At 37.1% G+C, this 27,513-nt stretch overlaps 1 protein-coding gene across 1 annotated transcript in view; it reads right to left on the bottom strand.

Annotated features, from left to right (window-relative positions):
* The window catches only part of MUC2 (mucin 2, oligomeric mucus/gel-forming), a 61,594-nt gene extending 34,668 nt beyond the window's left edge, over positions 1-26,926 (bottom strand). Inside the window, exons 1-31 of the mRNA XM_031055817.1 lie at positions 26,857-26,926; positions 25,006-25,270; positions 22,477-22,591; positions 22,234-22,324; positions 21,728-21,837; positions 21,283-21,499; positions 20,720-20,845; positions 19,929-20,046; positions 19,457-19,595; positions 18,821-18,931; positions 17,744-17,813; positions 17,244-17,381; positions 16,550-16,714; positions 15,847-15,941; positions 14,825-14,955; positions 13,923-14,174; positions 12,979-13,031; positions 12,603-12,712; positions 12,041-12,192; positions 11,463-11,601; positions 10,800-10,910; positions 10,325-10,504; positions 9,077-9,316; positions 7,710-7,866; positions 6,433-6,561; positions 4,412-4,562; positions 3,650-3,693; positions 2,878-3,081; positions 2,502-2,531; positions 1,685-2,131; positions 914-1,096 (exon numbers count right to left, since the gene is read on the bottom strand). Of these exons, the coding sequence (XP_030911677.1) occupies positions 914-1,096; positions 1,685-2,131; positions 2,502-2,531; positions 2,878-3,081; positions 3,650-3,693; positions 4,412-4,562; positions 6,433-6,561; positions 7,710-7,866; positions 9,077-9,316; positions 10,325-10,504; positions 10,800-10,910; positions 11,463-11,601; positions 12,041-12,192; positions 12,603-12,712; positions 12,979-13,031; positions 13,923-14,174; positions 14,825-14,955; positions 15,847-15,941; positions 16,550-16,714; positions 17,244-17,381; positions 17,744-17,813; positions 18,821-18,931; positions 19,457-19,595; positions 19,929-20,046; positions 20,720-20,845; positions 21,283-21,499; positions 21,728-21,837; positions 22,234-22,324; positions 22,477-22,591; positions 25,006-25,270; positions 26,857-26,926 (4,543 nt within the window). The remainder of the gene's footprint in view (positions 1-913; positions 1,097-1,684; positions 2,132-2,501; positions 2,532-2,877; positions 3,082-3,649; positions 3,694-4,411; positions 4,563-6,432; positions 6,562-7,709; positions 7,867-9,076; positions 9,317-10,324; positions 10,505-10,799; positions 10,911-11,462; positions 11,602-12,040; positions 12,193-12,602; positions 12,713-12,978; positions 13,032-13,922; positions 14,175-14,824; positions 14,956-15,846; positions 15,942-16,549; positions 16,715-17,243; positions 17,382-17,743; positions 17,814-18,820; positions 18,932-19,456; positions 19,596-19,928; positions 20,047-20,719; positions 20,846-21,282; positions 21,500-21,727; positions 21,838-22,233; positions 22,325-22,476; positions 22,592-25,005; positions 25,271-26,856) is intronic.
* Positions 26,927-27,513: the final 587 nt, after the last annotated feature.

Raw genomic sequence — 27,513 nt, 5'->3', positions numbered from 1 at the left:
CTTTCTGGCCTCAAAGAGAAGAATTCTTTACATCCATGCACAGAAAGCGTGACGTCCCTCCTTTCCTAGCTAGGAGACTCGGGATGCTGCTGGAAGTCGCCTCTCACCAAATCACAGAGACCTACCAACAGGTAAGCGATGAGGAGGAGTAATGCCTTTTTATGTTGCTGGGACTTTCTATCTCTGCCTCACTTCCTGAGCACCTTGCAAATCCTTGCAGTAAGAGCTGTGTAGTGAATTCATCGTCAGAGATGGTAGAGTGAAGAGGAATAAGTTCCTGCCTGACTGTCATGAAATTTCCCTGTGGTGGAATGTCAGCCTGATGAAAGGCTTTCCAGAGTTCTAGCAGATGTCATCAGCAAAAGGCTACAGTTCACAGGAAGTGGCATTTTTGTGCGTAAAACTGTTTCCAAAAGTGTCTCAGTGTAATCCTTGCTTCTAAGATCTAGAACCATTGTCATCCACTTTTACTGACATGCCAAAGGAAGAGGAGAAAGGGAAGAAAGTCTGCCCAGCTGTTCCTAGAATGACAGTGTCACAGACTAAAGTACCACTCCAATAGCCCTCCATGTGTGGGTCTAGTGTCTACATTCTGGCCAGTTGAAGGACAAGGTCCAACAGCAGGAAAATCAAGAATTTCCATCAGTCTAAGCTGGGCACCAGCATGAAATTTTACCTGGGAGCATTTTGAGTCAGAGAAGCCACGACCTTCACCCCAGAATCCCTAAATCCTTGTTTTTCTTAACCAGCTGGCCGAAAGGCCAGCTTTGAGCACAGGGCACAGAGCACTTGAGGGGATGAACAGTAATTCCTCCAATCTGCAATCCCATGGACACACACTAAAGGAGGGGCCAAGGCACCTTCAATTCTCCCATAGCAAAGGAACACATCAGAGAACAGTCCAGAGAAGTACCTGGAGTTGGTGTGGTGGTGGTGTATGTTGGTGTTGGTGAGGATGTGCTTGAAGTAGTCGAGGTGGGTGTTGTTGATCCAGTAGTAGTGGTTGTTGTTGTCGAGGTGCTGGTGGTGGTGGTGAGAGTCTCCGGTGAGGGAGTGGTTGTCGATTTTGGTGTGCTCGGTGTGGGTGGAGATGGGGCTGTTAGAAAGAACAGGGACAGAGAAAACAGACAAAGGTACAGAGGCATGAGTGGGACTCAATAGGAACTGAACAGAAGCTGTGCATGAGGCAGTTGCCACAGAGCTAGAGAGGTCAGCTCACCCTTAGCACTGCAAAGGTCCCTAGCACCAGCCCTCACTTTCTGGCCCCAGAAAGCAGAATCCTTGACATCCATGCACAGAGAGGGTCATGGCCCTCTTTTCCTAGTGAAGAGATTAGGCATAGTGCTGGAAAGTGTTTCTCACAAAATCAGCAAGACCATGTCAGCCTGAAGAAGGAAGCCTGTGCAACCCCACCCAGATAATGCCTCTAGCAACAGGAGTTAGAAGCATGGCCTACTCTTTTCTCACACAGCAAGTCCTTCTTGGAATATTGTCTCCAGCAGAAACTTAAAAGTCCAAACTCTCCCAAGACTTCTTTGCAGATCAACATTTTCTAGGATTGTGACCTGCATTTAGTAGCCAACAGCCCTATATTTCTCTAAAGGCAAAGATCATAGAGTATTTTTCGGTTAAATACCTGGAGTTGTTGAAGTTAATGGAGTGAGGACTGATGGTGTATACTCACATGTTGTGGAATGGATGTCTATGGGCGTGGTGGTAATTTCTGTTGAAGCTCTGATTGTAGTGGTGCTGGCTATTGTTGTCTGGGTGGTGGTTGAAGTTGAAGGTATAGTAGGTGTAGTTGTATGCTCACAAGGAATTTCTTGCCACTCACAACAGTTTACTCTGATTTCATAATTATAGCAAAGTGGCCACATAGTTACATCTTGCTCATCATTTTTACAGATTAGCCCATATGTAACATTGCACTCTACTTTCTGACCAAGTTCTTCTAAGCTCACATCAGGTTTATCCTTAGCCCTGCATTCAATTTTTTCAGGAGCTGTACATATCTTGTTCCCATGTTTTCTTATTTCATCATATGTTTCGTAGTCACCACCACCTTCTTCAGGTTTACTAACATCAAACCACTCCGTCCAATCACAGATTAGTTCTGTGACTATGCATGGAGCTGCAAGAAAAGACAGAGGTTTCAGACTTTACAGAGAGCATCCTGAGAAGATCCATTTTTTATTTTCTTCCATTAAGGACTAGAGGACTGCATTGCAATTTGTAATCTTTCCAAAGAAAAGAGTTTTAAAATTGGTTCTGTATTACAAGGTCTTTAAACTGGAAGTTTTGCATCAAGATAAAATCACCAAGTTGAAGCCTTTAAAGGTCCTTCTTCTCTATATACTAACAGCACTTTTGAAATGACAAAAAAAAATTATTCATTTTTTGTTTAAAATATATTTTCCTCTGTATTGATTGCCTTTAATTTACTCTTCCTTTAAATATTCCTTTGACATTTTTAACAACATGGTTTTGTATTTATAACTTACTTGTAGTGACTGGACGGCTTGTAGTGGAAACTGAAATAGAACAAAAAGAGATTATCATTTCAAAAGAAATATAATAGTATTTTTTTTTTTGCTGACACTCCTAACATTATTTCTACTATCCCATTAGGATATTGAAAAGCTAACATTTTTTTTCAAAAATAGGAAGGCACCCTATACATTTATACTTAAAATTTCTTTCATGAGAAATAAATCAACTCAAAATGCTAAAAGTCTTTCTTAGTGTGGTGTGATAAAACAATCCATAAATATTGCTCTATCTGTGTCAACTATAATCCCATACAATGGTACATTCTATATTTAAAATATTTTCCTTAAAGAAAACAATTTTTAGATCACATCTATATTGATGATTTACCTGTGGTGGTGGTGGTGGTAAGAGTACTGTGAGGGGAGGAGGTTGAAATGGTTGTAGGCAAAGATGTTGGACAGGGATAGACTTCACCAGGGACTACAGAGCCATTTTCTGCACAAACGTATCCTATACATATGTCGCCGTCCTGTACAACTCCCACAGTAGCACCCTCTTCATAACTCGTTCCATTGATGACACAAGGACATCCTGCAAGAAAGAGCTTTACTGTGCAATTTTTCTACTACCATGTGAGAGGCAGAGGCAAAATACTTATGGACAAGAGAGCATTTACATGAGTCACGCATGTTTTTCAGCTCCTGTTCCTGGAGCTTAGATCTACTATATTGTGCTAATTTATCTTTACATTTAAAGCAATGTTAGAACATATTTAATCAAATCCTGAATAAAATGCCTGGTGGTACAGACTTAGAAAGTAGGTTTTAAAATGTTCTAAGAGAAATAATAATTGAAATTTACTATCTGACAGTTTTATATTAATAACTACATGTTCAGGAAGTGCTAACTTGTAGTGAAATCCATTAGTTTGGATATGGGACATGGGGAGAAACACCGAAAGGGCATGAGAAAAAGGTTTAACCAGAAGTATTAACAGCAAAGTTCAAAAAAAGTGCTGCCAAATTTTCTTTAGTCACAACTTTCACTAGCACTGGAAAGAATTATTCTAAATCAATACTAAGCCTTTGTAAAGTCAGACAGAGCAGTTCTGTGCATTTGCTTTTCTTTTTGTTTCCAGAAAAAACCAAACGTTATTTACCTGGGACTGGATTACACTCTATGGATCCTGACGGGACACAGACACTAAAAGAAAAAATTTCAAAAATTAAAATGTTGCTGATATTTTATTGCACTTGTTAGCAGAATCAAGAGCACAGAAACATAGATATTTGTCACTTGATCTTCATTCACACTACTGCATATTTTTCTGGGTATATTTTCTAGTATTGCCTACCATTTTTCTTTCAAACTAAATCACCACTTTCAGTTCAATTGCGAGTTGCAATACTGCAATAACAACTGTTTTGCAGAGTGAACTTTCAGCTAGATCAGATTATTCTCTGGTCACCATGTGAAGCCAGAGGTGTAAGTGCTGTCATTGCTAACACTCTAAGCATGAAGAGTTAGGACTCAACTATCTCTTTCAGGGCAAGAGTATTTCAGACTACAGTGATTTTGAAGTCCCAGTTTTAAGTAAGAATGCAAGGCAGAGTAGCCCCTCTTCCCAAAGAGTACTGAGAATTGAAAGGTTGTTTTAGAAGTTCATTGAGGTTTCATTACAAAATTTATGACAGTTGACAGGTATAATTACTGAATTTGCTAATACACTTATTATAATAACACTACCAACCTAAAATCTGGATTATTATGGGTTTGGAAAATTATGAAATCCAAGAATATACCAGCCCTTCAGCTGAAGTTGCATCTCTATTTGTTTATTTGTTTGAGGCTCAGTAAAGTAAATTAAGGACTCTGCATACACTAATTATTTCCTGAATTACTGCAAGTAATTTTTATATACCATGTTGTACAGTTTTTGTCTGTGGGTACTTGTTGCCATGGGGGTATGTAGGTTCCATCCTCGAGGTAACATCCACATTGATCTCCAGTCACACATTGCTTTGTCTCTTCATTATAAATAGGCTTGTCCTTAGGGCATCTGGGGTAGCAACCTATAGATGACAGGTAGAACAGAATAAGGATGAAGAAAAAGTACAAAAAGTTACTTTTGTACCTTCTGAAGGTAAACTATTCTCGCTGAATCAAGCATAGTGAAGGAAATCTAAAACTTCCCGTTCAAATCAAGCTGTGGACAATTAGTCTTTCCAAAAGACTTCAACAGTTCTCATTGATAATATTGGTGTGAGGAGGATTAAGTAAGAAGTTTTTTTATGAAAACTAGTGAAGTTTCTTTTTCTTAGTTCAATATCTTGGAGAAACCCCTAATACGTACTAATTTCTATGGGCAACTAGTAGTTTTAAGACAAAGAAACACCCCAATTTTTGTATAGATCACTGTATCAATAATACTTTTGTGCAGAATATGGAAGCAGATTCACTTACAAACAGGTTTTCCACTACATTTCTTGGAACATTAGGCCTTGTTTATATGCCTAGAATACACCAGGTATCTCTACCTCAAACAGATAATTTATCTGTGTTTTTCTTTACCCACAGGCAGTGATCCAAACTTTACTGCAAGGAATTAATTGACTGTCAATTGTCATTCAATTTTTCATGTAAATACAGTTTAAAATATTATTCTGTTGTTATTACTATTATTATTATATTTCCTTCCTCCAAATAACCTCTTATTAAGTCCAATTATTAATGACATGAAGTTCTCTTTTTACTGTACTGAAGTTCTAAATAGCCTTTAAACAGAAGCACCATGTAATTAGCTGGTACTTAAAAGTCACTTTACACTGCAAGACTGTACTTAAGATGTCCTAACAAAAATAGGTGTGCTCAAAATTTCTATTGAAATTAAAAAACCAAAAGTAATTCAGAAATATAATTGGATATATAATAATCTGCCTTCTGACACTTCCCAAATCTTATCTATCTAAGACTATAAGATAATTTATTTTAAAATACAGAGGCTTGTTGGGTTTTTAAAAAACATTTTGGTTGGGGATTTCAGTTGATTTTTAGTAGGGTTTTTTGGTGTGTTTTTTGGTTTGGTTTTTTTTTTTTTTTCTGTTTTGCTTTGTTTGGTTTTGTTCGGTTTGGTTTGTTCTGTTTCTCTTGAGTTTTCATTTGTTTGATTTTTTTCTATCAATTTTTTTACTAGCAGTTCAAAGCAAAGTCAAATTCAAGGCATTTCTTGCCAATCCCTAAACTGAAGATAACTGCTTCCAGAACAGACCAAAAAGACTTTATGGCTAAAAATACAGCTCCTTTCTCCAGCTTCACCATGTAGTAAACCAGGAGATACTTGTAAAGTCTTTCACATTCTTGGATCATTTCAGTCCTTTTAATATGAAATTCCTGTTCCATTACCAACCACAAGGACTGTCACCTACTAATATCTCATCTGCAAAGGAAACAGAATCTCCAATACGAATCCAATATAAAGCAGCATCAGTGTGTCTGCTATAAAAAATATTTTCCAGTGTAAAGGTAGGTAAACGTTGCAGACTAATCTAGTAAAGGCAAGATGATCTGACACATAAAAAATGATAAGGTTAAAAATACCCAACTATCAGTGACTTGCTTCTTTGTCATATTGAAGATTTTCCTGCTTGTAAAATACTTTTGCAAGGGATTCAAAATAACCATGATGTAATAATAATGCATGTTCAGGATATTATCCAAGCAGAGAACTAGTTTTGTGGCTGATAGCAATGTAATGTCTATCACCCATTGATGTTAATAAATAATACATTACATTATAGGAAACAGTTATGTAAGACTGGAGGCAAACTCAGCATAGCAGATTTAGGAACATCTCATCAAGTCGACTTACTAGTGCATAATCATTAAAAGATATCTGAACAAAGTTATACGAAACACAATATTAAGTGGCAAGGAACTTATTACCTTCCAGTAATGGTACTGTAAAGTTGGTGCTGACATTATTGATCATCCTGCAGGTTGTGATATTACTGCCACAAGGCTCATAGTGCCAGTCACACTCATTGCGAGGGTTGTAGTAGTCACAGAATATCGCTGATGAGAAAAGAGAGAAGCTGATTAAAAACAAGGTTGCCAGAATGCACTTCTGAGCAGGCCTTTAAAGGTACAAGCTATATCAATCTACAAATTAAGCTGGCCAAATTTCTCTTGAGGTAAAAGACCTGGACTTTCTGCTACTCTGCTTAAATTTAGGATACATCAAAACACTGGTGCCCAAGACTGAAATTTTAAATATTCAGGCCATTGGGTAAAAATGTTTCAAATCATAAAGAAAAACTATTTTTAAAAATTAGTTTCGTTTAAAATTAAAGGTATATTTCTGACAGTATTTTTCTTGTGTAGCTACTAGCAAACTCCTAAATATTTTTCAATTTCATAGAAAATAGTTCCATCTTGCTGTATCACACAGGCTGAAAGTCCAAAAGGAAGCATATGAACCACTATGAATACAACTTAAATGCAGCTTAGATGACTAGAGACAGAGGAAGGAGTTTTTATCAACTTATATCTCAGAGCTGAATTAAGCTTGCAATTTTTGTTTCACTGGCTTCTTACACTTAAAAGCTCCAATTAGTCCAAATTCTTAATCTGAATGATTTTTTAAAAATTCCACTACTTAGAATCTCAAAATTTTGATTTGAGTGCTTTTTTGGTAATATTAATTTAAATACTATTCTACATTAAATTATGATGTACTGGTATGAGTACTAGCACCACTAATGGACACCGCTTAATATACGTAACACTGATTAGGTTCAGGGCTACAGCATGGGAGAGCTATATACTTTTTTCTAAAATCAAACTCTGAGTAATTTGAACAACTGAAAGAGGAAAGGAGAAAGGAGAAAGGAGAAAGGAGAAAGGAGAAAGGAGAAAGGAGAAAGGAGAAAGGAGAAAGGAGAAAGGAGAAGAGAAGAGAAGAGAAGAGAAGAGAAGAGAAGAGAAGAGAAGAGAAGAGAAGAGAAGAGAAGAGAAGAGAAAAGAGAAGAGAAGAGAAGAGAAGATGCTGTACAGAAGACAGTTGAAATATACAAATTTATTAGCCTGTTTGTTCCCTGATATGCTGGGAAAAGGTTTCACCAAGTAGCAAGCATGACCTTGCAGTGACAGTACTAATGATTTATTTGACTGGCTTTCTGACAGCAGCTAGAAAGATACAGTTGTGTTTATCTGTTACTCACGGCAGATATCAGGAGTTCTCCAGAAAACACAAGCCTCAGCCTTGATGCACTCTTGGGCATACGCTGCAACTGCAGAGCAGAAGCACTCGCAGTCCCCACCGCTGTCACAGGAGCAGGCATCATGAACACAAGCCTCATAGTAAGGAAGTGGGTCCACCTGTCAGGGGAAGAAATGATGCTCCAGTTCATCTCCAAATTAGTTTTCAAACTAGTATGTTTGAGAGCTCTTGATATATGGGAATTGAGCTAGGAAGGAATGAGACTGTGTCTAAGAGTTACCAAATCATAAACACTTACAGGCTTGAAGGTGCTCAATATGTTTTGGGGAAAAATAGACTCAAAATAATATAGCTCCTTTGTAAGTTGCTATGACTGAAAAAACAAAGTAAAAGTCCTTGGCAGTGCTCACATTTTCTAATAGATTTCCATTTTAGTGCTCCCAAAACCAAGCTGAATTGATGCCAGTGAAGTCTTCCAGCAAGCTTTGTCAACCAAATGGTGAACAACATCAGAAAGGCTGCATTCACAGCAAATGTGAAGTATGCAATTTTGTGCCTATCAGTTTTTGGAGTTTATCCAATGCACATTAAAAAAAGCTTTTTTTTTTTTTATTTGAGACTGCAAGAGGAAAAACATAGACTGGATTTTTGTTGCTGAAGTAAACCACATGGAAATATATAACAAATTAATTAAATTAATAATTGTTTGTGACCTTTCCACTGCGATTTAAGAACAAATTGTTCTTAATATTACCATGCATTGGGAAAGAGGTGAGAAATAAAGAGGAGTGCTCTCTATGCACTGTACTCTGAAAGCTGTGGGCTGTCACAGTGCTTGTTTGGAGGCACAGTACCAGCAGCTGTCTGTCTAAACTATGTGATGCCAGTGATGTCTAATAAGATCCTTTTGTGTATTGAATACTACAAGAAGTAGTAGCCTCTTCAACAGCCACCTTTCATGTTTAGTATGAATTTCCATCAGGAGATAGATCTGATGATTGTAAGGTCCTTCAGTACTTGTAATTCTGACTGTCTCTCAACAAGACGTGGTGCAACTGCACCGAACACAGGCCTGTTCAGGATACATTTTTGAAGCTAACTTGCAGAGTAGTAGCAGTGAAACTGTGGTGATGAATATGGGTTTGTACAGCTGGGGCTGCCACCACCACTGACACAGTCCCATTGCGACAGAGACTCGGACTACTTTGATTAAGGCCACATGCAAATTCTGACACCTGTAGCTGTACTCAAGACTTAATTGAAGATCAATCTATTTAACCATCTCTTCATTCATTTCTGATGGTCTTTTTGGTTTTGCATTATCAGAAATGCACTGTGCTGTCCCATCACCTACTGTCTTCTACAAACCTTGGAGTGACAAATTTTGAAGACTTCACTCTGGATGATGCTGCATTCTTTCTCTGCCCAGGACTTCCGGTGTGGTTTCAGATCACAGGGCTTAATCTCTTGTGTGACATCTGGGCACATGGGAGATTGTTTCCATGAATTTCCAAAATTCAGAGGATTATTGTCCTGCAGTCCACTCCTTGTTGTAAAATCATTGTTTGCCTTGTCATCAAAGTTGCCACACAGACCACACACTTTGCCCTGGAAAAGAAAATTCAGTTTTTAAATATACCATGGAAATTAGAAACAGACTCCGGCAAAGTAAGAGCAAAACATTGACATGAAAAACAACAAATAACTGTCTGTGTAAATAATGACTTTCTTCTTTACTGTCAAATCATTTGTGCAGAAAATGAATTTCTATTTGTCTGTCCTCAGCAAATTATTCAGCTGCCATGTCTTCCTTCCTTGAAATCATTTATATCTAGTGTATTTCCATATCTCTGTCTCCATATCCAATTTAAAACATTAAAGGGTGCCCAAGCCTCTTACAGCTGAGAATAATTTTTTATTCCCCATTCTCAATTTATCATAACTCACCTATTAATATAAGCCTGAGATAATTAATTTCTGCTCAAAGCTGTTTTTATTAAAAGTTTCTAACATAATGATCACCATTTCTTCATTCAGAGAAAAGAAATGACAGGGACCTATTTTTCTTGAAAAGAAATGTATCAATCTGCCCTAAGTGGTGAATTTTTGGTAGTGTTATTTAAGGTCCACCAATCCCCTCAAGTAACAGTATGTCACTGTTTGTACAATGCCTCAATATTCTTCAATTCAGCACAATGAATTTCAGGAACCAGAAGCATGGCCATACATTGCATAGGGAGTTTGGTTTAAACACAGGGCTGAGATTGCATGTAGGTTTCCAAGCACATGTGCAGTCAGTCCACATCCCCTTAATTATTCTGGATGATTGGCTATCAATACTCAGAAACCCAAGAGTATTGCCTGAGACGTTTATCTCTATTGGAATAACATTCTATGCACTCTGTGCAGTGCATTGTGATATACTGCATTGTGATATATTGTAAGAAACCCCAGAAGCACTTCTGCAAGCTGTGACTTTAACAATACAAGCTGACCATTAATGCACAGAGGATATAGGAATTAGACATAGAGTCAGAATAAAAGAACATTTATGTTCTTTTATGTTTCCTTGTCTATTCAGAATACTACTTCAGAAGAAGACAGACAGGCACTAACCTTGTAATCAGGGCTCAGCTTGATGAAAACAGTAGTCTTCTTGTCCCAGATCAGCATCACACCATTGCTAGCCTCAATAACCAGGTACAGGCCAACTGTCCTGTTCCAATACTGCACATCATCACCAACATCTCGCTGAATTTCTTTGTACTCTTTGTTCTCCAATTTCAGTTCAGTTTTCTGAAAGATAGAGAAGTATTGTAACACTAATTTCTATGATGAGACAAAATATTAGACACCTGTAACAATGCAACTCATTCTGAAACCAGTAGCTACAACTCTGGGATGACTTCCAAACAGAGTGGTGTAGCACTTCTGTTTGAGAGAGTTTTTATCACCTGAGAACCTACACCTTTACAGAATAATTTGATAGGGCCTCTAAAGCTTGTTACAGCTGCTTTTAGGGGCGTGAATTTAGAGCATTACATTTTTAGTAATACTTGATTACTGATATGTACTGACTGTCATCACTCACCCCTAGGAACATTTTGATAGCCTTTGAGCAGGTGACTCCTGTAGTTCCACAAGGGACATTCTCTGTGATGATACTGAATGAGCCGCTGGAATTTTTGTCACCACAGAAGTCCTATTGAAAAAGAAAAAAAAAGAACATGAGAAAAGTAGGTAGAATATTCCATTGTAGTCCAATTTCATAAGAATTGCAATCATTTAAATCTTCACTGTGTATAAATAGTTACTGCTTCTTCAAATGTGAGATCCTACACACACATATTTTTACAGATGCATAGCCATACATATATACTTCCATGCATACATATAAACAGTTAACACAGTCTCAGCCTGGGAAAAAGAGTGGGATAATAAAACAAAGTGAGGAATATATCTTTAAATAAAAGTTTCAAGTTTCTAAGCTTAGAATTTGGATTTATTTCACAAATGATAATTAGCTCTCACTGTAACATAGTTATGTTGCATGTAATTTATGATATCTGTATTTGAAAAAAAGAAAGCCTCATTCACACAGCTTGCCTGCACTGAAAAGACACAATTTATCTTGGCAGAATGTGTGAACCCCTTGGGAACAACGATGACAGACAATAAGGAATGACAAAACCAAAGAGGAAAGTAGATTTTCAAGGCAATCAAATTCCTTTTCAGCCCTCCTGATGAGCATTACCTGAGTAGCCACATATTCACAGCTCCCATCAAAGTCATAGAATTTCCCATCAAAAGTGTTATAATGGCCACTTCCATATATCATACAAGTCCCATAGCACACATCCTCCGTGCATTTCCAAACCCCTTTCTGGCAGGTGCTAGAAGAGAGCAGAGAAGTTGAATTTTCAGATCTCACCAAGAGTGTGCTGTTTGAAAAGCTGCAGAACAAACCAAGCAACTGCCTGATATAATGTGATAATGTGCAAAATATCCAAGCCTCAACTTCAACTGATAAGCCTGTTTTTAAGCCTATAACATGATTTTCACTCTGGTGAGCTACAATCTTTAGATTTGATAGCATTTATTTTAAAAAAATTAGTGAGTTTGCGCAACAAAAGATGCCTACTGAAAATAGAGGTAACTACCACCCCCATACTTCCAGCAGAATCTGTATTTTCTGAGATAGCAATAAGTATTCCTGAAAATTAAGGATGATACTTGCAGCTTTTACAGCTGCTGTAGCACATAAGCCTAGATATGACTATGAATATAGTGCATAGAATATATTCTAGAAGAGAGTATTCACTTATAACTCACCAGGTGTTGCAGTCCACTTTTATCTTGTCTCCAGAAGAATACCACTGATTGTTGTGAATGCATGGGCAATCTTTTTGCTCAACACAGCCCCCTCTCCCATCATCAAATAGACCTTCAGGGCACACACAGCCTGAAACACACTCAGTCTGGAACTAAGGAATATAAGGAGAAATGGTTACCTTATGACAAAGCGCTGCATCTTAATTCCACTTCTTCACACTTTAAAATCTGCATTTAAAACCACACAGTCTAATATTGATTAGTTTTATAAGATTCTTTTTTTTTCTAGGTTTCTAATGTTTTTCTTTTCTTTTTGGATTGTCTAAGAACTCAAATTCTTTTTTGCTTGGAAATTATGACTCTAGTGAAGATACAGTAAAGAGAAGAGGGAAACCATTGTGAAAATGGCAACAGATTATTATCATGGGTGGGGGGAGGAAAGTGTAGATTAAACCAAAGAGAAATAAACTGCTAGTTACAACTGTATTTGCTGTGTAGCACCATGTCATGTAAAGAATACAGAATAAAGAAAGCAAGACACACAGAAAAGTTGAATACATACATGATCGCTTTGAGGAGTATGACAGCTAAGTTGTAGAGGTGTTTGGGAAGTCCACTTCGAGAATGCATTACAGTCAAAGTATGTCTTGCTAGAAGAACATTCTTCTTCACCTGAAAGGTACATTGTTGGTTTAGATCGATCAAGGCAAAAGAAATGTTAGTGAAAGGTGGTAGTTTCTCAGACAGAAATCTCAGTCTATCCTTATGAAAAAAATAGACTTACTGAAGAGAGAACAAAGCGAAAATATGTTACTATTTTACATAAAGAGAAAAAATATGCAAAACAAGTAAATGGAAAATTCAAAAAGGGAAGTAGGTTTGGATTGGGAGGTTGGCTATGGATTTTATTCTAGTTTAGTTTATAGAATGTCACTTACTTCTCATTCTTAATTTCACTGAAGTGCACTGGATCTTTGCATTTCGGCAAACACTAGAAAAGTGAAGTAAGTAGAAATTAAAAAAAAGCAAGCTCAATGTCTTCAATTTAAGTCTAAGGACTTGTTTATATAAATTTGAGAGTATTTATTAAAGATATCCTGCATAATTTCTACTGGAATTTCAAGGCCAATTCTATTGAATTACACTAATTAATTTTTTTGTTGGAGAAAATATGTAGCAAGATTTTAGGCATAATGCACAGAAAGGTTATGTTTTAAGAAATGACAGCTATTCTATTAATCTTTAATACTATGTTCTATGATGACTCAGGAATTAGATAGTAATGACACATAATAATTATAATTTAAATGAAAGCCTCCATTTGGATACACAGTGTATTTTCATGACTATTGAATTTATATGCTGCAAATTTGTTGACCTATATGCTTCTTCTGCTGGATGAAAGAAGGCATTTCACAGTTTGCACTGATGACTCAGGCAGCAAACTGTTGTCAGAGACCATGGGAAAATACAAAAGAATCATAAATGTTGTTTTCAAAAGCCTATGTTACAGTGAATACATATCAAGGGGACCTTCCTCCAGTGGAAAACTAGCAATCTGTGTCTGCTAGAAAAGCAAACACAACACATAGTTGGCCCTTTAGCTTCCTTTCACCATTCTGCCTAACAAAGCCTTATTAACACTGTAGCTTCAGAATAACATTTATCTGTGAAGGCCAATACTCACACCTCCAAAGCAAGCCGCACTTCTCAACTATTGATAAATTGCATTGCAACAGAACAATGCTTTGCTCAGCATGAAGACGATGTGAAATGCATTATAAATACTCATTAAAGTACCAAAAATCCTATGCACCTTACACCTAACAAGTAATTTTTAAAGGGCTTTCTCCCCACAAACAGAAGCCAAAATAAAACATACCAGCGTTCTCCATCTTTTGTGAAATACTCCCCAGGTTCCAGGTATGATCCCTTGTAATAACATGGGCACTGGGAGATGGGCACACAGTTATCCTGGTTATCCAAGTATGTATTGGTTGGGCAGCCACAGCCATCCACAGGAGCAAAGTCTTGCAAGCAATACTTTTCACCATCAGCAAGGGAGCGACAGGTTTGCTGGCACATTGTAAGGTTGTAAAGGAAGACTTGATTTCCTGGACAAGAAGATGCTTCACTGCCTGGAGGGAAAAAAACCAAACTGATAAGTAAGGGATGCAGGATGGACAATTTGGCCTTGACATTTCCATTTTGGTTTCTTTGGCTGTGCCGAATGTAGTGATAAAAACATTCCCTTAGATCTTATTAAAGTATCAGAAAAATATCAGAAGTCACAAGTAATACTAACCTAACTTTTCCAGTTGAAGATTTATTTTTAACTGCTACTAATAGTTTCTACTTTCATAACCCTATCTGTTTCACATACTGATAATCAGATAGTGAGCACAATATAATAAACTGCTAGTCTCTAACTGACTGAGCTGTTGATGTAGAGCAAGCATGATCAGAAACAAAGACATTGATAAACAAATGCACAGTAAAAGCCCTGATGGCTGGGATTCCATTAGTAAATGGAATCCTATTAGCTAGACTGGGAAAAGAAGATGAAAGTTAAAAATATTGTTTTCTACTTTTAAGTATAAAAATTTCAAATTACATCTGAAGAATATAATACAAATTAGTAAACATGATCAGCATTGTCTCTTTTTGGTCCATTAGATACTCCAAATCCCTTAACAGTGAGATGGATCACTAACAATCAAATTAAGAGAGAGCCTGCTTATTTCTCATGGTTAATTATTTCAACAGGGATTACTGTTCCATTACTTACTGCAAACACTCTTTCTCCATTCTCCCAGTATGATCCCTTTGAAAGCACAGGCTCTTGAGTAAGAGGACAGGGCAGCACACAAACATTCTTCATTGTCTTCACAGAGGCAGGTGTCATATTTACATTTCTGAAAAGAAAGAACCAAAGGGTCAATAAGTCTACAAGAAATCAATGGGCAATTGCAACTTGATTGCTACAAAACGTCCTGTCAGCTTTTCCTGATGTTTTTTGTATTAATTCCCATGACCAGAGAACAGTGAAAGGAATGGACAAAGACCAGAGAGTTAAAGTGCTGCTTCATTTAATACACAATGAAAATACTTGGATGCTTATTCTAACATAAGCCAAGTCCCTTGAACCTTTAAAAAGTAGTCAGCCTCCTAAGAACACATTTTTCAAAGGATATTGATGCCATTCCTTCTCAGTTACTAATTAGAAATGCAGAGAACCACAAAAACTAGAATAATACAGGCAAAATATTAACCAGGTCTACGAAGACCTTCACAACATTTGAGCTCACACTGACTTCCAAGTATAAGCAATGATTTTACAATTCCTTTTCCTCAGGTGAGCCTCCCTTACTGCTCAACAGAGACGAGCACGAGGGAAAAGAATTCATGGAGACTCTGGCATGAAAATTATTTGGTGTTACATTCCAACCAATATATGGTTGCAATCTTCCCCCCACTTTAGAGAAACTAATGCTTCTAAACTTAAACTGTGCACATCTGCAACTCTTGAGTCTTCTTTTCAGTCCAAATATCCAAGCCAATAAACATGTCACAAAAAGTAAAAAAGCAAAATAAAAAATGTACATTTTTATTCAGCAGCAGTCCATAAGGATCTCATCACATAAGATACTTTGGATGCTATGTTGCTTGAATCAGCCAATGTAAAAACTTTGGCATCTCTTATGGACAAGTTACTCACTGACGTCTCAAATGTTGAAACAATGATAAATGTCTACAGTTAACCATCCGAAATAATGCAGTACTAAAAGAGTGCAAAATTACAATACCTTATAGTATTCTGAAGGATCAATAGCTATGTGACATCTTGCAAAAGGACCCTTTGTGTTTCTCAGCAAAGAGCACCAATGCTCAGCATAATTTGCTGCAAAAAAAAAAAAAGGAGAAATTAATCACATTTCCTTATCTTCAAAAAAAAAGAGAAATTAATCACATTTCCTTATCTTCCTTGTGTCATGCCTAGTTATGCTGATACATAAATGCAGTGCAGAAATACGAATGAGAGAACTGTGTGCATTTTGGGGAGTGGAGAAACTACATATAATCACCACACATGTACTTCTAATCCTTCAGAGACATGCAATCATAAAATCAGAAACTGCACCGTAGTTTTGCAATTTGTACACATGGAATTGTGACAGATCTTTCCATTTGGGGACCATAAATTTAAGTTAAACACAAGGATACATAATGCTACGAGATACAAGCTGTCTTTGCAGATAGTACAAATTAATGACTGTTTGTCCCATTCTACCACCTCAGGATTCTTTTACAATCACCCTTTAAATTTTCACTTCAGTTTGATGAAGTGCTTGTATGTATACATACTTGCAGATATTAATTATTAATGTTACAGCCCTGTAAAAAATCTTCAATGCCCCACTACAACTCTTACAGGCCTGTTGCAGTAATGCACAGCAGACACTGCTCATCCTGGCAGAAGCCAAGCCTCTGACTTATTAATGTGCTTACCACTTTCAATGCTGAGACTGCAGGGGTCTTCCAGCTTTTCTACCTGGTCTGTGCAGGTGGACTGAGCTTTCCATGTGTTAGCAAAGGCAGATCCTGTAGCCTCAATCAGCCCACTGGTTGTTCTAAAGTCATCACCTTCCATTCCATTGAAGTTTCCACAAAGACCTATTTGAGAACAAGGTAAAAATTTCACATAAGCATTACTTAGTCTCATACTGAAAGGTCAAAGGAAAGGGACAACTGATCACAAACACTATAAACAGCTGATTATTCCACATCAATTTAATGCATAGTATAAATACTGTGGTTTTAGATGCCCTGGTTTAAATCTTCCACATCTTCAAGAATAGTAACCATGAAGATATCTGTGCTTCAAGAGATTACTACTCTAGCCTAAATTTTTTATGCTTTCTGATTATATTGAAACCACAAAGTACACCAAAAACCTGGTTTTGTGGATAGTTGAAAATTAGACCAGATACAAAAGAAGGGAATATTCTAAGAAACACCTATGTACTGGCAATGATAGGTCATTTCAATACCAAAAAATAAAACCACACTTCTAGTGCCAATTTTCTTTCTGTTTTCTCCCCTCAAATTAACAAGTAGCATGAGTTATCACTCATATAAAGAATACATGATTATTCAGCTGTGAAACAGCATGACTTTGCTTCCCATTTGCATAGACACTTGCCTTGAAGTTTTCCTTTAACTGATTGATCCACAGTCACAAACAGCTGCATGACTCGAAACAGCTGGATCTGCATCTGAAGCCCAAAAGGAGTTTGTACAACAAAGTAGTTGGAAGATGGCTTGAATACTGAGAAGCTGGCTGAAAAACAAAACATGAACTGTTGTAATGAACCAATACACACAGGCTGCCAAAAGAAACACTTCTTATTAGATTCTCATGTATCACCCAGCATGAAATCTCTGAGACCAGGATCAAATTAATATTTTTTTTCCTTTAAAAATCACTGGCCAACTAGATATGATGCTGGTGCTTACACACTTAACAAATTGATTACTTAAAGGGCTGGTCTCTGGGATCAGAACCAAATGGGCATGCTCACACCATCTAACCAGGTTTGGAAAGTGCTAAATACCCCTCTTCCACTTTTGCCTCTATAAAAATACACCCCTCCATGAGAAGCCAGGTGTGTGACACTTGACATACAAGGCTGTGTCCCTTACTTGACACATGAGGCACATTCACTGTCATCTCATTCAGGAGCACGCTGCCATCTGATCTGAAAACCACCACCTGTGTAACAGCAAATGGAATCAATGAGGTTAAAGGGACCGAGGAAAATTAAGATTTTACAAATACAAAGAAGATTAACAGCAAGGACATTTACACATTTAGGCTCTGTCTGGAACTCCAAATTTTTGAAAGGAAAAATCTATGTGAAAATTTAACATGGCAGCAGCCCTAGAGATTATGCCTAAGGTTTTGTCTTGCTATTCAGTGTTTCTCTTACATCTGCCTACAAGAATTCATGGCAATAATGAAATGCAAAACTCATTTATATTGGGCCCTTTGGTTTCAGCAAGTAGAAGAAAATATTAGGTCTTCAGGATCTATAGGAAGTTCTTATTCCTTGTTAAAGCATGTGCTACAGCTTCTGTGTGATGGTTAATATGATTCTGACATGGTAAGAAAGCAGTTTATTAAATTTCCTCAAAAAATGCTATTCTACATACAGAAACATAAAAATATTGGATTTTGATTTGGTTCTCTTATGTTCTAGTAATGCTGTCAAGGACATGGAAGTCCATAAATATGTGAGGAAAATAATGTGTATATGTAAGTAAATTATGTATACAGATAGTCTATATATTCTCATAAACAAAGAGAATACTAAAGTGAATATTTGAGAAGGTTGGATTGTATCACCATTTAAAGACAGGATTTCTTCTGAAAAAGACTCAATTAGAACTATAAAATTATATCTGAATGAAGAAAAAAAATATGACGTGGAGAAGAATAGGTACCCTTCCTCCCAGATGCCTGGAATTCTGTGAGAAAAATCATATCACACAGAGCAGAGGAAAGAAGACGGAGAAATGTCAGTTGTTTTGAATCTCGTATTTTCTTAAGTTTAGGTTTATTTTGAATTCTTGAGGCAGAAACCTGAGCTGTTTGTCAGCCTGTCTGAGGTTCCTTATCTATCCACAATAATGACTCCAGAAGAAAAAAGTATTCACCCACATTAAGGGAAATATATTAATTTTCAACATATCTAGCAGAATCTACAGAACAGCACTTACATTCTTTTTGTTATCCACTAACAGCACAACAGTCTTCAAGCAGGTCTGTTTGTCTGTGGAGCCACAGGGAGCCAGTTCTGCCAGGAGAGCATAACTCTCATTTGCAGTACCCTACAATCACAGGGAAAGAAATGTCCATTAGTCATATTAAAACTCTCATGAGATGATTTCCACAACAAAGACTAAATTCATTAGTTACAATAACTTTCCTAAATCAATAAGATTTTCCTCATCCTCTAGAAAAAAGGACACCAGATATTTTAGGGATAAATGAAACAGCTGCCTACCTCTTTTCCCTACCTGACTTTGACACTCAGACTTAGAAAAAGCTATTACAGAAGTGGCCAAGAACTTCTTATCCTGAGACCTTTCTATTTCTTACATACAAAGGACTTCACTGGATAATGACAGCATAGGCAGTCTTCTATCTCACTGAGTTAATCACCCATTGCAATAAGTCCTCAGCTACCTCGTATGGCAATTACAGCTAAATCCTGAATTTTCTAGTACAACTTCCAGCATTTCGACTTCCCTCAGCCCATGGAAGTGGACTAGAACAATAACTCCCAGCTGATACACATCAGCCTACAGACACTGTTTTACTCTACAAGAGAATAGCCTCACTGTACACAGTACCTTGGCCAACACATAGTAGCAGTCTCCATGGAAGGTGTATTTCTTCCCATCAAAGGTGGTAAAATGGGAACCTCCTTCCACTGAGCATGTGCCTGGGCAGGGTAGATCTTTGCAGGTCCATCTGCCTGAATTACAGGTGCTATAAACAGACAAATAATACAAAAAATGCTTGTAGTTACTACAGGATCTGAGAGCACTGAAAGTATCCATATATTTGGTAACCAGCAAGCTATCTCCAGGTGTTTTAAAACTGTGTCCTTGATCGTTCCCTTGAGATTTTCCCTCTGACATATGCCATAGAATCTGACATATGCCATAGAAACTTACCAGAAATTTTGTCCTATAAACACGCAACATAAACATTAAATTCAGAGAGTTTTCAGAACATCTCCTATGACCATGTGAAAATTTGAAAAATACAGGCCCATTTACAATCATTCAAAGAAAGGTGTACAACAACCAGGATCCTTACCATTCTTCACATTCTTTGGAAATGCTTTCTCCAGGCGCATAAGTCTTTCCACCAAGTTTGCAGTAGCATTGGCTAACGGGGATGCAGCCTTTTTCACTGATATCATCATACACAGTTCCTATAAAATACAACATTAACTATTCCAGCTCTTTTTCAAATAAGCAATTTCCTCAGAGGAAAAACTCTAATTTGCCACACAGGCAAGATTATCTAAACTCTGAAGAATACTGGCTCTATTTTTTGTAATATAAGACAGATGGAAAACACTTTGCTTCAGCTTTGAAAATTCAAGTCTGTTCATTTATATAGCTATACACAGATAAAAAGGTTATTGCAAGCAAATAAGAAAAACCTGAGAATGACACATTTAGATTCTTAGTCTTTTTGGCTGTGAAGACTATCACTGTAATCTTTCCTAAGGTTGACAGCAAGCCTGAGAATTTCACTCACTGTCCATCGCTGCTACTCTCTGTGCAAATGGTGTCCATTGTCTCAGAACTATTCAACCTAAAAAGCAGGATTTACTATATAGTATCCAAAACCCACTTGTTGAGAATTAACAAGCAGGTCTATTACCTGTCACTGTGTTAATATGTTTGACCTATAAATTAATTAATTAATCAATCAATTATTACCTCCTTAGAAAATTTTATTTTCCTCAAGGGGGGAAAATAATGAGTAGCACAACTTTTTTCTAAGATATAATTTGACTACATGTAGTATTTTCTTATGACTTCCTTAGCCAGGGCTCCTGCTTTTGTCCAAGGTGCAACAGCTAGAGTAACACTTGCCTTCAGGGCAGAAACAGCCATCCATGTAGTGCTCCTCACAAAGGCTGCTGATCTGCAAGTGTGAGCAAGTATCCATGCAGGGTGAGCTGCTTTCGCTATAGACCATGGTAGCAGGACAGGTCTTGGCTGAAAGAATAAGAAAGACCCCAGGAGTTATTTGAGTGTTAAGTCCATCATTCCTGAGAAACCACACCCTACTCCCTTCAAGCCAGTGGCATCTCAAGCCACACTCTACATGGCAAAGCATGTTTATCTAAATCTGAATTGCTTTCCCTTATTTTGATATTTACTTCTTTTGGTTTCAAATAGATCAAATTATTCCCATCTCCTGCAACATCAAATCTCAGGTTTTTTAATGGGAACAGAATTTGCTGAAAAATATTTCTTACTAAATAGTAAGAGTAACAGAAGAAGAAAACAGGGACACCATAATATTTTTAGCACTACTGATACGAAATTTATAATACATCCCAACAGCTTTGTAAAGAAGTAATGAATTTAAATTTCATGGTGCTACATGCATGAAACCTTTGGATCTTTGTAAAATTTGTGTAGCTGCTTACGGCAGAAGCTCTGTGTCCTCCATTCTCCCGGGCGGCCGCCTGCGTGGGAGCACTGGCGGGAATACTCAGAGATGGTGCTGCAGAGGCAGAAGGAGTCGTCCTTCCCATTGCAGGCACACTTGTCCTGCATGCAGGCTTGGATGTACATTTCCAAATTAAGACGCAGCCGACAATCAGCAAATGCAGGGGAAGTCAGCAACCTCTGACACTCGTCACGCTGAGGAGGAAGAGGAATAATGTTGAAGAGATTTACAGGTATCTGAGCTTCTGGACATTTCCTATCTTACAAAAAAAAAAAAAACCTGTTGTCTTTTGAACAGTTAAGAAAAAATAACCATATATCCTGGAAGGGACAGTCCTCCCAGCTCCTTGCAATTAAATCCCTGTTGCTCAAGGATGTCTCCATGTATCCATGTCAAGGAATATCACCATGAGAAATACTTACATGCTCATTACAGCTTGGAAGAGCCTGAGTTTCATCTGGATCTTCACATTTGGAATTTGGTTTGCTGATCTTCTGCATATTCCCATATGTAATTGAGTTGTAGCTTGTATCTATGAGAAAAAAAATAGAAAGAGAACTTGCAGAGCCCCAAAAATTGACAACAAGGAGCACCTGATTCCTGGAACTGTACTGATAAAGGGAAACAGTTACTATGGTATCCAATATGCCAGTTAGACATAGGTACCTGCTCTGAATGATGTCTAACTGTGCTTAAAAATGTAAAGAGGAAACAGGAAAAGGAGGCTAGTAAAGAACAAAAAGATTAATCTGGAACAGAATAAACTGAGAATGCAGGAATTGCAGGAATGAAGCACTGGAACTTAATGTTTAGTCTGGGGCAATCACAGAAACCTCTCAAGTGAAATTTGCTCTCCTGTGATGTTTCTATGCACAGGGCTTGTCAGCCTATCTCTGGGGACATCTGTCAGCATGGTGGGATGACGCACCTCCCTTGATGAACTCATTGTAGATTTGAATGCCATTGTAATCCCCACAGAGACCACAGGTATGGTTATTAAATTTGCTGTCCAGCTCCACCTAAATAACAAAAAGAAAAAGGAAAAACACAAAAGAATTATCTTTTTCTTCTTCCTTTTTTTCCTCTCCTTCTTTTTTTTTTTCTACTGAGATAGAGAAATATCCCAGGAAACCCAGGAAATACCAATTAAAACTACTTTGATCATACATACCATCAGGGCATCCTGCTGGTTCCACATCAGAACCATGCCTAATTTGGCATAAATCTTGGTGTAAATTTCATTGCTCTCAATGAGGACACCAGAGGCGTAGTAAGGTGTCTTCACACTAGGAAGAAAATCACAGACTTTGCATTAGTTAGGGAACATAAGGGCTGACATGAATGTCTGTAATAAGCCAAATATCCCAAGGAATAGAGAAACTAGTCTGACTACCTCATTCTAACTGCACAGGGTGCCTTGTTTTAATGAGGCATAAAGTCTTCTCTTTCTGACACTCAGGACAATAACTCATTGCAAAAACTCATTTAAAAGCCAAAGCAATTCCAGAGGAAAAGCCTAACCAACACTTTGGGCTCTTCAACTTAAAAAATACCAAAATGTCAGATATCTTCAAATTAATCAAAGAAAAACCATCATCATTGTGTTATTAAGAGACGATGTTCAAACATTCACTAATAATTTACATCAATAAAAGGAGCTACAACATAATTTACAGTGTTTCTTTACCAAAATATCTCATAATCATTTCAGAGAGAATTAATGTTCCATTGCAAGGAACTGCCTCTTTAAGAGAGAGTTCAGAATGCACAGGCAGTTACAGGGACTGCCAACTAAATTTTCAAAAGGAAGGAGCATGTTAAGAGGAATTCAGCAGCTCTTCTCTAGTTAGTTAGTTTTAAGTGGACAGGACTGAGTTTGTTAATGGTGACAAAAGACACTTTGCAGAGGGCTAAGCATAGATATTTTTGTGTGATAATTTGTGTCTGTCTTACAAATAAACTGAACTGCTGAATTTCATTCAGCAATAAAAGAATTGTGGCAGGCAGTCTTATCCTATAAAATCCAAAAAACTAGAGTCTGCTCAAACAGAAGTAATATAAACTGGACTCAAGTCAAAATAACTGGTTATTTTTTCTACAGATGATCAATGTAATTGTTATCCATTAAGATTCATGCATGCGTATGCACATCTCTTAACTAGCCTCTTGGCTGGGAGAACTTTATCACCTGATTTTCTGTCTCTGGGGTTTTTACAGCTATTTAGCCCAGGCATTTTTTAACATGCCCAAATGACTTATACATCTAGGTGCAAACTCAGAGATCATTATTTCTGCTTTTGACTGCATTGTTCATCAATGAACAATGAAGTCTTGAGGGATTATGTTTCTTGAGGGGAAACATAAAATGTTGGACATCTTTTCAGCTTTTAGCTATCACAACATGGAATATTTATCTTTTTTTTCTAATAGTAGGACATTCAATCAATCAGTGGATCAGATACTTGAAGGCTAATCCATACACTTTTCTACTTTACACTTTTCACTTCAGCACAGTGAAATGCTATTTTGCATGACAATTGATAATTTATCATTTCAGAAGCAATATGGAAAATTGAGTTCTACCAAAAAAAATTCTCAAAGCAGCAAAAACCAGTTTGGCAGGGATCTGCTATTTTATGACAAAAAAATCTATCTAAGACAAAAATGGCTTAGTTTAAGAGAAACAGTTTTAAAAGGACTTCTAACTTGTTTTTCATGGAGTTTTATTTTAAGACTTTAGTGCACAATAAAGAGCTTTATCAATTTGAGGCAATAATGCATTTTTGTAATTTTCTGTCATTTTATTATGCATTCTAATATGATCTTTGGAAAACTGAATGTTACTTTCAATCCTTGAACATATTTTCATTGCAGTGTCCTCCAAACTTTAGAGCAAAAGCTGAATTCTGAGCAAAACCGAGTTCTCCAATGACAATTAAAAAGTTCACTTTTTTTCAATTATGCTGAAATATACTAATTAACTCATTAGTTGCTTCACTTGATACAGAGTATAAAGGCACACACTAGAAGGATAAGCTAACGATAGGAAAGACTAGGTTAAGACACTACTTAGCATCAGTAATGGTGTCAAACGAGTTTCTTGTGTAATCATATTATAAGAGGAGAAAAATAACACTGCTTAGTCTGAAAAAGTACACAGTGCCACAGATATATTGGTGTGAATTTTGACCGGTGTTATATTTGTTGAACTCCCTCGAGGAATGGCCATCAGATCTTTAAGAATTATGTATGAAAATCAGAAAAAACTACCTCTCTTCTGTCAGAAAATAAGAGGAAAAGACCCCAGAGAAATGCATTTTCTTTTCAAGGATTTGCTAGACCATCTGCTAAGGCAAACACAAGATGATGCCATTAAACAAATGAAGCTATGTCATTTTAAGCCAGTGAAAAATCTGGCTCACGAGTTGCACTGTTTTCTGCACAACTGTAAGAACAATTTGGTCTTCTATTTAAATAATCTCTTATGCCAGTGTAGAAATGACAATTAGTATTAAAGCCCCTCCCCAAAGCAATTTTAATGCTGAATTTCAAAAGGCTTTTTTGTTTGTTTATTTGTTTGTTTGTGGAAATGCTTTGCAGCAGTTTCTGTAATGGCACACAGACAGTTGTGTAAAGAATCAATCCTGCTTTTATCTTCCCAGCACATTTCTCTGAATACCATTATAGCAAAGGAACTTACATTCGCCCATCCACCACAACCAGGTTGGGTTTGAGGTAGACTGTTATATCCTTGATTTTCACCAGAATATACTGGATCTCAGGATGGCTATTGCTGTTGAGAGCACGCTGGATGTGGACAGAGAATTCCTTGTAAGCCTCTCGGCAGTCGGAAACAAAATTATACTCGCAAAGGCCAGGGAATTGGTAGATGTCTCCATCAAAAGTCTTGAAATGGTTGTTTCCCCAAGTGCTGCAGACATAGTGGCCATGGCTTCTTGTCCTTCCTGTAAAGTGATTAAAAAGGAATAGAGATGAAAAGAACTGCAAGAAATGATCTAGTATGAAAAATGGTAAGTGTTCCGTTTTACAGTAAGAACCACCTGCAATTATGTTCACAGTGATTCCATGGATTTCAAGCGGGATCAAGATCTGCCAGCTCAGCAGAAAATATGGAAATCTCAAAAGCAGAATAAGATAGTAATAAATAACTCTGAGACCAGGGTATATCCTATAATTTTCACTGAGGTGAAGGAACTTATCTGCATGAAGTGGGGAAACAATACTGACCTCTAACTTGGCATCTGTGCCAAGCATATGATTTTATTCTGAATCACAGTATTATTTTTATCAATATTAAATTTTTCCAAGAACTATCTTCTTTCCTGGTGCAACATGTACTAGAAACAAAACAGGTAGGAAAGAAAGTACTACCTACTCTGGAAGGCTAATAGTTTAAAAGTTATGAAAGGGCTTATGCACAACAGGAGATTTCAGTGAAATACTTATTTTCCTAAAATCAGTAGTGATTTCTATTACTGCAAGACAGAAATTTTTCAGAAGATAGGTCAGAAAATAGCCATGGTAGGAGGGGAAAAAAAAGTTTTTGCAATAGCAAAATATGAAGATTATTTGTTCCTTTCCCTGCCATCTATACCAACAAAAAATACAAATTAACAACAATATCTGATCCATCTCCAGATACTGTAGATGGGGTGAATCATAAAACCTGAGCATTCTTGGGAATCTTAACATTTCACAAGATTTTCTTGCAGCATTTAACATAAGAAAGCAAAACTGCTAAGAGAACCCCTAGGTTACTGTATTTTGATGGTATCAATCATACCAGATACATCCAGCCAAGCTGGAACACTTCCCTCCTCAGAAGGAAGGCTGCACAGAGACCCTCTCAGAGCTCACAGGTGGAAGACCAAATGCAAGGTAAGCTTTCCTCCCATTTCTGAATTCAAGACACAGCAGACCAATAGCCCAAACCTGATCACTGGGTATAATTAATCACCTATTCCTCTAAAAAGCAGTTTTCAGTACAAGTGCTCCATTCCATCACTTCAAATTTGATAGCAAATAAAGTAAGTTAGAGCTTTTGCAAAAGGGTTAAAAATGTCCTAAATGACAAAATAAGCTTTTTTTCAATGTTATGACATTCATTTTTGAGGAAAAATTTATGTTGTTTCAAAGCAACAGAAGACACAGTCATCCACTTCCTTCATTACTTCAATAATGAACCTCTCAAAGTCCCACAGTTCCTTTCTTGCCTTATAGTTCTTTTCTTGCCATACCTAGTAAAGACTCAATGCATAGAGAGAAAAGCAACACTGAAAATATTTTCCAAGCACATCAAACCAGAAATCAATGCACTAGAGATAGGCACTAATCTCTCCAAAGAAAGTAGCATCTACCAATTTTGTCCAAGCAATGCAGCCTCAGTACTTGAAAGCTTAAGCAATTTAAGGCATCCTAAAACTCCAGAGCATTATTTAAATGCACAGCCTCCTTCTAGCTCCGCAGCAATATTTTAACTCTTTCTCTTTGCCAGGAGGCAATCTGCTACCATTTCATCTCTAGAGCTTACCTTTTTTTATTTCACTAGCAGAGGAAAGAGCCAGCCAGAGGAGGAAGAGGCTGGCCGCTCTTAGCCCCATGGTGGCTAAGGTGGGGGAATGGGAACTCCACTGGAAACTCAGCTTTTTATAATACCCACTGAGGCAATTGATTCTGTCACAGGGGAGGAGATTCAAAGGGAGGGGGCAAGAGGAGGGGTGAAAAAACAGGTGTGATATTTGCAGAAGATAAGAAGTAAACAGACAATCGTTTTTCACCATAAATGAAGAATTCGGCATACAGGAAACTATAATATTGATTCAGTAATCATGTAATTTTTTATTGCTCTATTTCATCTACAGGATGCTGTGCTTTTAAATCCTTCAAATGCTCACACTAAGTTTAACCTTCAGTAAACTCCATAACAAATAATGAATTTTGGGGTGGCTGAACAAAGAAATCCCCTGAATAAATTTTAAGGTGACACCCTAAAATAAAGGCCTCAAAACCAAAGAATTCTTCATTTTTCATCATCATATAGAATCATTTCTGTAAAAATTAAGTGATGCTTGTGAAGAATGTTGTCATTAACAGTAACCCTTACAAATAAAATGGCACATCATGTGTTGTAAAATTATTTTGCAGGCAATTATTTGATTTCTTTGATTTTTACAGCTCTTGGGAATAT

This window comes from Geospiza fortis, unplaced genomic scaffold (assembly GCF_000277835.1).
Source record: "Geospiza fortis unplaced genomic scaffold, GeoFor_1.0 scaffold66, whole genome shotgun sequence".
NCBI classification, from domain to species: Eukaryota; Metazoa; Chordata; class Aves; order Passeriformes; family Thraupidae; genus Geospiza; species Geospiza fortis.
Note: the sequence above shows the minus strand (reverse complement) of the source record. Positions and strands in the feature narration are given on the sequence as shown.